This window comes from Epinephelus lanceolatus, chromosome 1 (genome assembly GCF_041903045.1).
Source record: "Epinephelus lanceolatus isolate andai-2023 chromosome 1, ASM4190304v1, whole genome shotgun sequence".
In the NCBI taxonomy this organism is placed as follows: domain Eukaryota; kingdom Metazoa; phylum Chordata; class Actinopteri; order Perciformes; family Serranidae; genus Epinephelus; species Epinephelus lanceolatus.
Genome location: NC_135734.1, coordinates 14,269,888 through 14,284,479, shown reverse-complemented (window position 1 = coordinate 14,284,479; position 14,592 = coordinate 14,269,888). Strand labels below are relative to the sequence as shown.

Genomic DNA, 14,592 nt, shown 5'->3' with positions numbered 1-14,592 from the left:
ACACAAGTACTGTACATACACTCTTAAATCAGACAGACGGACAGAAAGACAGATAGATATTTGAGCAGGTGCTGCCCTCTGGTGGATGCTGAACTATAACTACCTTATTAAACCTGCTTTATATGGTCGTCACAGAGGTCAATAATCATCAAACTCAGTAATAGCAAAGTAGCACTTTGAAGTTTAGCATCAATTATACACACAGTGTTAAACAAAAATCTTCATAGAAAAAAAAGTCAGGGTTTACTGACTTCAGATTAGAACACAAATACACACACAAAGAGAAAGACAAAAGAGGCTGTTTAAATTCCCATTTGTCACAAAATTTATCAGCTTTGGTCAAAACTATATTACAGTACTTTTAAGATGAAATAATCTCTTTGTTAATCCCCACAGCAGGGTCATTTTACAGCAATTCCACTTCATCATTAAAGGAACACTTCACCCACTAAATGACCATATGTATATCAGTTAGTCATGCCATGTTACCTTGAATTCATGATGAAAACTTTGATTTTCTCACATGCCAATCACCCACCCATCCATCCACTTTCATCCACTCATCTGGGGCCAGGTCACAGGGGCCACCTCCCCAGCAATGCTTCACAGTATTTCTCACATGCCTCAAGAGAAAAAGGCTAACATATTGATTTAGTAACTGATTGGTGACCATGTTTATAACAACAGCAAAACTATATCAAAACATACATTTACAAACTTTTTCACAACTCATGCTGTATAAGCCAAGTCTCATTTATCCAGTCGTATTGCTCATTACTTCCTAAGTGAAACTTATCTATGTTCTCTTCAAAGTCAGACTCCAATACTGAGGGTTTTTTTTTTCTAAAATGCATGTGGGAAGTATTGTGCATTCAGCTAGTTAAACGAGACTTGGATTATGCTGCAAGACTTGTGTAAGAGTGTGTAAATGGATGTTTTGATATAGCTTTACCATTGATAAGTGGTCCCCAGTCAACCAATAAATAAGTATTTTAACCATTTTCCGTGGAGGCATGCGAGAAAAACACCGTTTTCTAAACAAATTCACGGTAACACAGCATGACTACTTGATTTAGAAACGGTAATTCTGTCAGTGATGCATTGCTTTAAATATCGAGTGTACAGTTTACATTGACATTCAGTCCAAATTACAGCGACCCACTGATGAAAACATATACAATAACTTACAAAGACTTCTTTGACATTTGCAAGACCACGCCACTGAAAGTTCTCTGACCCAAGCAGAAACGACTTGAGTTATTAAGTGCTCTCTCCACCTGTGCTCAGAGGCATAAAGAGAACAGAGACGTAGGAACAACTGCCTTTTCTATTCAATTCTTGTGTAAAAAGTATAAGTAAAAATATAGAGTCATATAATATAAATATAAAGACATTCTCAATTTCACATCAGTGAGATGGCACATAAGAAAGCCTCTATTAAATTCCTTTCATTGGTTCATTCTACAATCAACACTTGAGTTAGAGAGCAGCTGGAATAATGGACCCTGTGTATAAAACAAGCATCACCGCTGCTCCTGGGAGGCACAGCGGAAACCAAGGTTAGAGGCTGTGCTGTCCGGAGTGTTCTGGCTACGGGCTGCACATCGGTATCTGTAACAGTAAGACTGGAGGAGGGGGAAAGGAGAGAGGGAAATTTACTGTCAATGAATTTATGGTGCTGCTTTGTAACAGTAAATAAAATGCAAACAGTGAAGACAATCACACAGCCACCATTTTATTTATATTATTTATACATTATTTATTGTATTTCTAATTTCGTCTTGTAGCGAGCCTATTTGTGCTCATTCATTAAGTATGTCTGACTGTTGTCCTCTCCTCCCTCGCATGGTTTATTCATATGAAACAAACCAGACCTCTGTGCTCAGAACTTATTTTGCATGCAATTAGTCACATTCCCATGGCAACCGATGCTGGTGGTAGGCAAACTGGAATGGTCACTGGTAGTGGGCGGCTCAAGTGGAGTTGCAGATAAAGTAAAGGTATCATATGCGTTGCTATGAGTTCTCTTGTTCTCTCCATTTTATACTTTTCAAGTTTTTTTTAAACCAGACAAACAGAGTCGCTGTGCAAGTGACGAGGCGACTGTGCACGCATCATCACAGAGACTACTTTAGTCTCACATACCAGGAAGAAAAGAGAGGCTGCATTTTCTCTCTTTGTACTCAAACAGGTGGAGATTAATAAAGAGATCACCTTTCCCCTTTATAAATGCTTGTGTTAGTGCTGTTGTTGCTTGGATTCAATATTTGCCATCCAGAACTACTTTGTTTTGACTGCCCTTAAAATCTGATCTCACAATGGCCTTCACATTTGATAATCGAGGTATTAAACTTGATCTTTTGTTTATAGTTTTAGAGCATAAAGCATAAAGCATCTTTACCTTGTGGCACATGTAGGACCCTCCCTTCTTCACCTTGTCGGTGCCTGATGGAGGACCTGTCTGAACAGAGACAGAAATGGTGAGATATGAGCCTGCTTTCCATCATGCCCTCACACTTTTCTGTTGGACTCAATTTTTAACTGTAAATCGGTCACAACTCAGGCTATGAGAATTATTTATGAACTACTGAACACGCACAAAAAATAAATGGGAAACAGACTTAGATGCACCAATTTCAGAAGAAACTTGGCAAAAAATGATAGGAGAAATCTTCTCCTCTTCAATATGTCTTAGGCATGCTGTTATTCAATTCAAAACTGTACACTGTCTGCATCGATCTAAAGTCAAGATTAAAGCTGACATAGATCCCACTGCGATGGATGCAGGTAAGCTCCAGCCACCCTGTTGCACGTGTTTGGACATGTCCAAGGCTTAACACATTTTGATAAACCATCTTTGAGATCTTCTCTAAAATATGTGGGTAACGTTTGAGTCGTCCCCACTGAGTGCAATGTTTGGTGAAGCCCTGGTAGACGCCCCTCTCAGCAGCTGGGAAATCAACATGCTGGCCTTCTGTTCTCACCTGGCCAGGAGATTTATACTGTTTAAATGGAAAGATCCTGTTCCACTAACATATAGTCGGTGAATCAGGGAAGCCATGTATCCTCTTAAACTGGAGAAGATTAGATATACTGTCGGAAGGTTTACTTGGAAATGTCATACTTGGCGGCATTTTTAGGATTGGTTGAGAATATGGGCGCTGACAGCATGACAGTGTAACTGATTTCCTTATCATTTCAATTTATTTGTTTTATTTATTTGACTTTTGTGGTTACATGGGTATGTTTAATGGATATATGTGTATGCCTGTTTGTACCTGAGATGTAATGTGAAAATGAAAACACTTCGAAAGACCTTGCTCAAAAAAAGAAAAGATGAGACATCAGAGCTAAAACTAAACCTGGAAGACTCAGAAAGCTTATAGGTGATGTGTTCTTACTGGGTTGTGTTGCTGGTCTGTGGTGTGATGCACAGTCCACCAGTCTGAAGTCCATTCCCAAGCATTCCCCACCATGTCATACAACCCAAAACCATTGGCGGGAAAGGACATCACCTGCAGGGAATAGGGGAAGAAAAACGCCATTAATATGCGGTCTAATTAAGATTTTTATTTCAAGCACATGTTTCTCCAGAAAGCATCGAAGAAGAGACTCACAAATACAGAATTTTTAATGTTCCATCTGGATTAACAGGTAGTCCAATCTGATTTTCTTCATTGTTTTTTCTTCTATTTCCCAACATGCAAAGCTGCTTAAATGAGACAGTAATTAAAATAAATTGTTAAATGTAACATTTGTGATTTCATAATCAGCGAAGCATAAACGTCCCTGTATTTTCAGCTAGTGGGACCAGATGGATGCACTTTCCTTCAGCAGCTCATACCCGTCAGTTTTTTTTTTTTTTCAATACAAATACGTTATTGAAGGCTTGCAGGAGTTAATAAAAATTCACATTTGCTTTCATATGATGTTTTTCAGAATTATAGCATCCCAACAATGTTAATATATTTCAAAGTGGGGAAAAAAGTAGAGAAAATAAATATAAAGAAATAAGAAAATAATAATAAAATAAAAAAGAGAAAATGATTGAGAAATAAGAAAATGAAGTAGGCTAGTATGAGTGTGCATATACATACACACACATACAATATATATATGCATACATGAATACATACATATATACACATACATATCTGTATATACCTACACGCATACACAAAGAAGAAAAAAAGACTCTTCTCCTTTAAGGATTTTAGTGCATACATTTATGATTGATACCTCTAAGTCAGAGCTTTAAAGCCCCCCATGTGGTAAAAGAGATTGGATTAATATTATCTAATAGTTATTCATTTGATCTCTGGAAGCTGTGAGCTGCTGGTGTGACTTTATCAACATCTGAGATGAGCTCTTATCTCCAGCACCTTTCATTTCCTGTAGATTCTATAAGCAGTGGCTCAATTATAAACCTGTTTCCAGTTCATGAGCACAGTCACTCTTCCTCATCCCTGACCTGAAATATGATGCGTCTTTAACACACCCATAACTGTGGCATTTCTCATCTTCCCGTATCTGCCTTACCGGTGAAGTTTTGATGTATCCATCCTCTCCAGAGTTATGGTTTGGGAAATCCCCCTGCCAGAGGTTGGCGTAGTGTTGTCCTTTCGGGTTCAACTTGTTTCCCCAGGGGTAGAGTCTAATTACAGGGGCAGTATATCAGGACACTGACAGGAGACATACTGTATGAAAACTGCAGCACATATGCAAGCACATTGGTGTGTTTTATAGTTAGTTAGTTATAGTAAATATTGTACCTGTCTTTGAGGCCGCCCCTGCAGGCGTACTCCCATTCTGCCTCTGTAGGAAGTCTCCTGTTGGCCCAGGAACAGTAGGCGACTGCATCTTTCCAGGACACATGTAGAACAGGATGGTCCAGCCTACAAAAAAAATAACTGAGCTTGTATTTTGTTTTATTAGTTTGCTTTGGCCAAAAGATAGATAAAAGAAGTAAGAGACAGGTGAGATTTTGCTTTTGAATTAATACTTAAAACTTAATGGAGTCTGTCTTGAAGAGATACGTCATCCCCAAATGACCATTTGCATATTAATTACTGGGACCATTTTACTTTGAATTTATGAAGAAAGCTTTGTTCTTCTCACATCCCTCCAGTAACCAGAGAATCCCAAAACTGAGAAAATTCTTGATGTAATGAGGTAAAAGGGGTCCGCATTTAACAACAACAAAACTATATCACTAGATCATTTTACAAACTCTCACACAACTCATGCAATATAATCCAAGTCTCATTTATCCAGTCGTATGCTCAGTACTTCCTAAACAGACAGCCCTTTAAGATGGGGAACTAACTGAAAGTGAAAATTTTCTGTGTTCTCCTCAAAGCCAGACTCCATTGACAAAAAGATTATTTTTGCCTCACTGAACACAGGAGCTGCTGTTCTACCACTGTCTCGATCTGTTGGTTTGTTTGCGTTATTGTGTGCCTTTAGTTAATCTGAACTAACCCTTTGAAACACCAAAGTTTCATTTTTAAACTTCTGAACTTGCCCTGAGCCAAACAGCCTTGTCCCAAACAAGAATATATGACTAGAATAGAATATATTTGTTTGAAACAAACAGTACGTACTGATAACATTGGTGTAAAAATGTACTGCAATAATCATCTTTGTTTTGAATATATTTTTTGTGAAAATGTTGGCCCTTTAAAGACCTGTCAACTGTGTCAGTTTTCTACAAAAACATCATTTAATCAGGTATATAAAGGGGTAAGCTATATCCAAAGGACTCCTGTCTCACTTCCTGGTTTCTAAAAAGCTGAAGTGCTGCTCAAGCACTGGTAAGCTTTCTACTTTTTGAGTAATTCATTAAATAATATTGCTATCGAGTTTGTCTCAACTGTAACATGTCAAATCCATAGCCCTTCTAAATCAAAACTAAATAAGAATTATGATTTAAAAATGAGTATTTTGATTAGCATGAAGATGCTTACTACGACTGCTGTGAAATGAATTTAATATAACTTTCTGTCAACTCCATAAGACGTCAGCGCCATCAGATCTTACCTCTGACAGCCATCATGGATGACGTTCAAGAAAAACATAAATCACTGGGAGGTTGGCTCATTACAAGGTTTAATAACCAAGACTTCAGTCTTTTAAAGTGTATTATATAAGTGTATTATTTCCAAGGTGGGTGATGGGGAGCAGAATCTGCAGTCATTGCTCTGTTTAAAATGCATTTGGAAGTGCAGAAGAAGCTCACATGAAACTACAGCAGTCAGCAGCAGGTTTGATCCAAACTTAGTCTTTTCAGTGCCAAATTCCTGGTGTTTTCTGGACAAAATGTTTCCATGAAGAGTTGCAGTGGAGGGACAAAAAAGACCATAACTTCAGACAAACCCACAATATTTGTCTCACTCACTGCTGAAGCCTTATATTTGCTTTTTCTGAACTTCAGAATGAGCACTGCGGATTTTGTTCCCCATTGCTTACACTAAAATCACTTCCATGACCAGTATGGTAACTGTAAGAAATGGTTTCAATGTACATATCAATGTGCCAGTATTGTTTTAAGACAGAAAAAAATGTGAACCTTTAATTTGATATAACAAAAAAAAAAAAAAAAAAAGGTGAAAATGAGCGTTTGGGGGTTTCTAGCATATATGGAGCATCTTTCTACCTGTCTGTGATGTCAGAGTCTGGACCATCAGGGTGCCTCCAGTTGGCCCCTTTGACTGGAAGCCACCAGGGGGCAGCAGCCACCTAATAACAAAGTGATGGGTACAACGATTACTGGCTAATATTATGCTTCTTTCATACTCTTCATTCCATTTTCTCTCCCATAAACACGCTGCAGGGTTAATCTAGAATTGTCTTTAGCGTGTATGATTGCAATGGTACTAATGCTTTCCAGTGTTGCCACACTAATGGCTACACAGCATCTTCTCAGCCACATGATCAGGCTGCACATGACAGCTGAGATGAAGCAGTAAATTCTGGCTTTCGTCTGTGGGAGGCCTGCTGTGCTCAAGCTTCTTACAACCAATCTGTGAACATTCACAAGACTCTTAAATAACAGTAGTACATGTCGTCTGGTCTATCTAAAGCCAAAAATATGTGCAACCCAAGGCTGGAGAGTCCTGCAGAAATGGGCTTAGTGCACATATATTACTCTACAGATGCTCACATACATCAATATAACATCACATGGACAAAATGACAGATACGCAACATGGAGATTGTTAATTTTCTCTCACATTACGTTTCAATAAACACACAAGGGTGGTCTTTCTTTTCCTCACATGGCTTCCATGCCATGTTATCTGACATAGTTGTTAGTTGCAGCCTTAGTAAGTAGGCAGGTGCACTTTTGATGTTGGAGTGACTCAAAAAGCAGGAAACCAAAACTCTGTCCAACTTGAACAACAAAGCATGTGAACTTCTTCCTCTGGCCCCAAGTTGCTCCAAATTTCCAGGGCAACCACAAAGAGAGTGTGCCCATCTGTGAGTCATTTCACGTTTGTGTGTGTGTGTGTGTGTGTGTGTGTGTGTGTGTGTGTCCTGATGAAGAAAAACGATCAAGGTGTACATGTCTGAAGTCTTTCTACAGGGCTCCAAAAGGCTGAGACTAATAATCGTGGCACTAACAACACTTCATACTGGAGTAGTGTCAGAAAAAAAGTGAGTTGTACAGGTGTGTCGGCTGTTGAATAATCACACTTACTGCCTGGGTGATTTGGTTCTTCACACTCTCACTCAAAATCCCCTCGAATACAAATGAGTCTCCAAATTTCTCTGCCTAAAAGCACAAGGATAAAAACATTATGAGCCGAGGGGATGTCTGTTAACCTCATAGCGTTAAACATAGATAGGTAGATAGATAGATAGATAGATAGATAGATAGATAGATAGATAGATAGATAGGTTCACACACACATACATACCTCAGTAATGTATCCTGTGGCATTGACGAAGCTTTCAAACTGTCTGACAGAGACTTCCTGGATGTCCATGTAGAAGGAGTCCACATGCACCGGCCTCTGAGGACCCTCGCCATCTGCAGGGATGGCTGGGTTGTCCGTTCCCATCAGGAACTCTCCTCCAGAAATCAGCACCATCTGTAGCAGGAAATAACCTTTTGTAAGTGCTTTCACATGCAGACAGAAATGTTTGAAGAAAGTTACGGAAGTAACAGGATTAAGAGTCTTTAAAAAGGCTGGAAACTTAATCTATTCTACACTTAGGAGTAATCAGATCATTAGGCTGCACAATACCGCCATAAACTCCAGAAGTTCATGTCAAAGGCATACAGTGCAGTTATAAAATCATATCAACAGCAGTAAAAGGGTACAAATAAAATGTAATGAGTAAATGTATGAAATAATAAAAAGCATACCTCAGAAGAGGAGATCATTATGAGACTGACACTTGGCTATTTACATATTTGTGCTATTTAAATGCAGTGTTAATGCAGCTTTGAAACGCATAGCTGTAATTCGCTTTTCCTCCAATTTGTCCTACAGCACAGCACCACATGTCACCTACATTGAATTATCTGTGTATTGTGCAGAGCCTGTTGTCTAATATTGCCTGAGGTTTCACAGAGCACAGAGAGGCAGTTCATGCCTCAAACTGACTCTGAGGCAGTCAGACTGCTTCACTAGGATTGGCAAACCCCGGCTATGACCTTAACTGTCTCTAACCCTTGCCAAAAATAACAATCTAATTGGAGGAGCTTGTGGAGGGACACACTGGAGCATAAAACACATTGTCCTTTCCTCAGAACCAGCTGAGAGCAGTCTATAAATAATAGTGAATAAGGAAACAGAATAAATACGGTAGTCCACTTATTTCAACCGCAACACAAACATGCGGTCCGTCTCGGAAGCAGTCTGAAATAATAAAAAAAACTGTTGGAGAGTATCTCGAATAACGAGTAGGCTCATCAGTCCATTAAAGGGTCACTTTGATATTTTTCAGCCTTAAAGGGATAGGATCAGGGATCAGATTTTTTGAAGTGGGGTTTTATGGGGTATTTATTCATAATCAGTGTATCACGTAGTAGATGTCAGTTGGCACACCCTCAATTTAGAGAAGCGGACTGGAGTCCGACACAGAAGCTAAGCAATGTACAGCTGTGGATGGGGGTCATGCCCAGTCAAACATATTTTTTGTACCTGAAAAAAAAAAAAAAGTCCCACATAAAAAAAACCCAATCTGTATCAGTTTAAGTATACGCTATATTAAGAGTATTATAACTGCTTTACCTTACTGTCAGACAGTGATATCTGATGAGATAAGTCGAGTCTCGCTTTTAATAGAGCAATGTAATGGCTTCATTTTCCCGTCGGAGATCACTTTCTGACAGCAAGGTAAAGCATTGAAAATATTCTAAATACAGACTACACTTAAACTGATGTAGATTTTTTTAAAGTCGTTAAAATACATTTGTTGCTGACCCAAATCCATAGCAGCACATTGCTTAGCTTCTGTGTCAGACTCCAGTCTGCTTCTCTAAATTGAGAGCGTGCCCACTGACATATTGTATGTAATATACAGTCTATGAATAAGTACCCCATACAACCCCACTTCAAAAGATCAAAATTATCCTTTTAACCCTGTAGTTGGCAGCTGTGAAACAGGCTGCAATGTAATCATTCGCGGCAGTTATGAAATGTCAATTTACATCCGGTAGAAGTGCTTGTTTTTTGCCACTGACAGACTCAGATTGCCATTATAAGAGTCTGACAACATTATGGAAATGACACCTACAGAGGTGGACCTTTTTGTTAAAGTACAAAATCCTTTTAGTCTAACCAGAAACAGCACTGAAATCACTATTGTCAAAGATCAGACCCAAAGAGGTGGTCTCGGTCCAGATCAAACTGAACCATGGAGCTACGGTAGCATATCACAAGAAGAGGAGACAACTTTATAAAGAGTTAGTTGATGAAAAATTGACAAAAACTGACACTTTCTACTTACTAATTACCTTCCCAGAGGATGAGAGAGAGACGACAGGAGAGGACAGAAGAACCTGTCTATAAACCAATCAATGTCAAGTACAAGGAGATGTACCTCATGTAGGTGATGACAACAGCACGCAGGTATGTCATACATGCTTCTTTAATGTGCTTGCATATTTGCAATGTGAAACCCAAACTAACCGGACCAAACATATACAATGTAAGAAAAATGTGCTCAGACTTTCATGTGTGTAAAAGCCCTATTAGATGTAAATTGATGGTGCATACCGTAAAACTTCAATTAAAAGCCTAGTCTCTCTTTCTAGCCTGGTGTGGCTACACATTTTGATGAATAAAGATTAGACGCCTGGTCTGGTTGCCAAGCTGTTTACTTTTACAGAAGTTCTTTGGATGTGTAAAACCAGATTGTTTACTCTCCCCTTGAGCTAACATTAGGTGTTTAGATTGTACATATAAATATAAATGTTTAAACTTTTGTCAGTATGGAGATGCTACACATCATTAGCTCATTTTATTTCATTTTACTGAAACCATGATCACCAGAGAAGACCGTAATTCATTAAAATTTACCAGCATGATGAAAAACAAGTGGTGACTCACTTCCTCTGAGGCTGTCATAAAGTCTGATTATGTTTCCATTCCTCGATTAGCCAGTAAATTATATATATTTATATTTCTTGTTTCCGTAAGGGTCCACTGATCAAAAGAGTCAAATGTTTTTATGAAGACTAATCCAAGTTAGGAAAATTGTTTTAACAGAATAAACTGGCGTTGTGTCGGTATGCAGGGTGCCGTAATCAACAAGTGTCATAACATAATACATATTTGACATGTTATTCAAAGCCTTATTTTTATCCAAGTAAAATTCATACTGAGTTCAAATAAACAATTTGATTGTATTTTCCATCTTTGCTGAGCAACAGTTTGGTGTGAAAGGAATTTAAGGCCTGTCTCAAATACAGGCCTGTTGAGTTCAGCAATTGAAGCAAATAATAGCCTACTACTAAGGCTACTAGTGGAGGCTTACGGTAATTGCCTTGAGTGGTTACACTGCAACCCATTTCGCCACTGCCAGTTGCAGCGCTCTCACTCAATGCTGGCCCAGTTTCAAAAACTGTTTCTCCCAGTAGACACAGAAACATGGAAAAACAGGGTACTGGCTGAAAAATACCCACTACCTTTTAAATCCATTCGACTTGGTACCTGGTTGAGATGAGTTGAACTGATTTGCAGTGCAGAACTGTGCAGCTGCTGAGAGGGTTTTTAGTCTGTTAAAGGCAGTGGTTCTCAAACTTTGTATGTCATGCCCCTCTTCAGAAGCTGAAAATTTTACTTTAGTCAAATCAGGCCCAGCATGATGGCTGCAGCAAACTCTTGTTTACGTTTCCTGCATAGATCATATTCATTCATCTCCATATTTATCCCTGGTCATTCATGCTCCATCTGCAGTGACTCCCCACACTTTGAGAACCACTTCAGCAGGACAAATACCACACAAGTCTAACTTGTATGTACTGAGCCCTGTGTGTGGAAGATGTCATCATGTTAGGGAGATCATCCTCGAACTCAGTTCAACTTTAATGCATGTTTAGTTAATCTAATGTGGTCTGTACCTTAGGCTATATTTCAGTTTAGGTTTTAAATAATATGAAGTAACATTTCTAGATTCCCTGGTGGTCCACTGAGCAGAAGTCTCAGTAGGGACATGTGTTGCATGACTTGTCTACTGTAAGCTGTCAAATAGAATAATAAAAGGACAGCAGCTGTATATTACCTGACTTTGTATCTTCTTCTCCTCTCCCTGGGCCTCAGGGTGCCTCTCATTGGCGCTTCTGGAGTATTTGTCCGCTGGCTCTGCAGACTCTGTCCCGTCCTCCACAGGCTCCACAGCAGCGGCTCTCTTCAGGCTCTCACAGCCGCAGCCGGCTGCTCTCTGCGGGGCGGCGGGTTCTGACTGAGCCCCGCATGAACCCTGATTACACAGCACTTCATTCACGCAACCAAAGACTAACAACAAGGCAAAACAGCGAGGCATACTTGCAGGACGCGGGTCAAGATGTGCTCATGTTGTTGATACTCTGACTTCCGCAAAGTCACGTGGTCAGTCAGCTGGCTGCGGTGTAAGACAAGTAACTCTTTCCTGCCCGGAGTGAATGTTGGTTGTTTATTTCTATTTGAAAAGTGACTAAATTGCAAAATATGATGAAATATATAAATAAAGCAGATTCAGGTTGTTTGAATGTACATAAAATGACGCCCTTGAAAATATTATTCAGATGAATGATCAAACAAACCCATAAATGTGATGCTGTTTGACAGTTTCGATCCAACAGGAGACTTTTTTTTTTTTTTTTTTTGCACCGTTAAAATCAGTGTGAGCACAGCTTGGATTCCCCTGGTGGTGGGATGGGACCACATGGACATCATTTCCCAGCTATCAACACTACGGCCGCTTGAGAAGAAGAAGAAGAAGAAGTGGCAGCGAGCCAGGCAGCTGAGCCGAGCCAGTGTGCTGCCTGCCTCAGTGAACACAGCCCCGGAGCACCGACAGGCGCGGAAAGGTGATAGAGCTGTCACACACACACACACACTAAAAACTGGATTATTACAGTCGCTGACGGCTGGATCTGCCCCTCGGCCCGGTGGTGAAGAGGAGAGCCGCAGTCATGTTGTCCTAGCCGGTCCAGAAGAAGCTGAACACCCGAGCGTTTACCACGACCGAGGTAAAGTTGAGCGCACAACTTGTGCAGTTTACCATCTTCCTATCTCTATCTGCTGGCAGCGGAGAGGACAGAGATTTGGTTCGCTCTCCTTAAATGGTTAACAAAATGTTCCCAGCTCATGACCAGCGCCTGTGATGTCCTCGTTTACACACAGTCAAAAACAACCAAAGAAATGAGTCCGACAGTCATTTGGGATTAACTGTGAAAGTGTGATTGCGGATGCCGAATCCAATGACAGCGCTTTCGCGTTTGCTCAAGTTTCCTGTGGGTTTTATTGGTGGGATCAAAAGGCCTGCAGGGAAGATGCGCACCGTTGTTGTGTAATAGCTGACCGTTGCGTGATTTATGTCACAGTTTTGGGCTTGCAACACACGGCCATTTCTTTGAGTGTGTTTCTGTGTGATTTATCGACCTCAGTGAGAGGCAGTGCTTCAGATAACCTGAGTGAGGTGGCCCTGCACTGCTCACATATCAGCTGTAGCGGCGATGACCTGTTGCAGGTGCACAAACCTTCCTGGTGGCTGGCTGCAGCTCCCTAATCATTAACTGTGTAGCCCTGCAAACCACAACACAAACAGGCAACAGTAACAGCAGAGAATTTCCCTGCAGCTTCTATGCAAATCCTTGCAGCCAGACATAGAGAGAGTGGCATCAGTAAGTCTCACCCTGTCAGGGAGGGAACCCTCGCTTTTTAACAGTTGCACTGCCAGCTAAGTACTCAGTGGCTATATGAATATGTGTGTGGATATTTAGTGAGTGTATTGACATGATCATATCTGCAAATGCAAACTGAATCCACCACTGGTGTTATTTAGCAGCATCTTAATAGTTGTAGATTATTTTCACAATCATTACAGATATTATCATAATGGGATTTGAAATAAGGATGCCTCTGCTGCTCTTTAGCAGGGCTGTGTATTGGCAATAATCTGGAGATACGTGAGTATCACAATACAGTGGTGATGATTCAGTATATTGCCATACTGTAAGCAAGGCGATCTTTTTAAATCTAATTTTAAGAAAACGGTTATAGTATAAAGCAGTGGTTCTCAGCTATGTGTCAGGGGTCCTTGAGGGAGTTACAGGGGTTTCCCTAAAAATGGGGAACTGTTTATTTTCTCTAGTTACTATAGAACTGAGCTCAGCATGAGTAAGAGTGATAACTATTCTGATTATAAGATTGTTTCACTTCCTCCACAGTTGTCTCCTCAACTGTAGTTGACAGCTAGTGAATTCTTGTTAATCATATCTAACAACCAACATCTTTTCAGATGGGGGTCCCTGAAGCAAAATCTTATGGCGGTCCATGACATAATGTGTATCAATTTATGGGTCCTTGCATTGGCAATTATGAGACAGTGGGTCCAGCTAAGAAAAAGGCCTCACCACCTCTCCTACACAGGAGCAAGACACACAGACTTTGTGGAAGTTTTGCGCCTCTTTGTAGTTCTTTTTTTGGGGCGTTTTGTCCCTTTGAGGTAATTTTCTGTCTTTTTTTTTGATATAAAGAACACACTACCAATCAGAACAGTGTGATCAACATCATAGCACTACCTTGTAACATTTGCCTCTATCAGTAAAAAATAAAGTAGAAGTGCACGATTCTTTAGGTGAACAAATTAAGATAATAAAAAGCAAACAATAAAAAATCAATAAACGTAATATCGCATTACTTAAGTGTATCAATATTTTCTTACACCCCAGCTCTTTATGCTTTTGTGATGATAGCACATCTAACATTGGGAACATTTTACTAATTTTTTCTCCTTTCCTCCACTGTAGGTGTTCCCTGTGTGTCAAACATGTCGGATAAAATGTCGAGCTTCCTGCATATCGGGGACATCTGCTCCCTGTACGCAGAGGGATCCACCAATGGTTTCATCAGCACCCTGGGGTACGTCCATCTC

General features: G+C 40.0%; 2 protein-coding genes across 11 annotated transcripts in view; one reads left to right on the top strand and one right to left on the bottom strand.

Annotated features, from left to right (window-relative positions):
- Positions 1–301: 301 nt before the first annotated feature.
- sumf1 (sulfatase modifying factor 1) lies at positions 302–12,200 on the bottom strand. The gene is made up of 9 exons (XM_033625497.2): positions 11,737–12,200; positions 7,920–8,093; positions 7,700–7,774; positions 6,656–6,738; positions 4,773–4,895; positions 4,540–4,654; positions 3,402–3,515; positions 2,402–2,461; positions 302–1,625 (listed from the first exon to the last, which is right to left on the bottom strand). The coding sequence occupies exons 1-9, from the start codon at positions 11,995–11,997 to the stop codon at positions 1,524–1,526; spliced, it is 1,107 nt and encodes a 368-aa protein (XP_033481388.2). The 5' UTR covers positions 11,998–12,200; the 3' UTR covers positions 302–1,523.
- Positions 12,201–12,326: 126 nt separating this feature from the next.
- Positions 12,327–14,592, top strand: part of LOC117256214 (inositol 1,4,5-trisphosphate-gated calcium channel ITPR1) — a 100,822-nt gene continuing 98,556 nt past the window's right edge. For 7 of the 10 annotated variants that reach the window (XM_078162269.1, XM_078162160.1, XM_078162293.1 and 4 more), the window contains exons 1-2: positions 12,328–12,685; positions 14,468–14,579. In XM_078162269.1, the coding sequence (XP_078018395.1) occupies positions 12,379–12,685; positions 14,468–14,579 (419 nt within the window). In that variant the 5' untranslated portion in view covers positions 12,328–12,378. Of the gene's footprint in view, positions 12,686–14,467; positions 14,580–14,592 lie in introns of all 10 variants that reach the window. The other 3 variants (XM_033625496.2, XM_033625494.2, XM_078162089.1) reach the window with 2 other exon arrangements.

What these genes read in the sequence shown, in the direction of transcription:
- sumf1 (XM_033625497.2), bottom strand. Translation starts at nt 11,997, where the DNA reads ATGCCTCGCTGTTTTGCCTTGTTGTTAGTCTTTGGTTGCGTGAATGAA. An exon ending in CCACAGGATACATTACTGAG is followed by an intron (nt 7,775 to 7,919) that starts GTATGTATGTGT and finishes TTGTGCTTTTAG; the next exon opens with GCAGAGAAATTTGGAGACTC. An exon ending in CAGACCAGCAACACAACCCA is followed by an intron (nt 2,462 to 3,401) that starts GTAAGAACACAT and finishes GTCTCTGTTCAG; the next exon opens with ACAGGTCCTCCATCAGGCAC.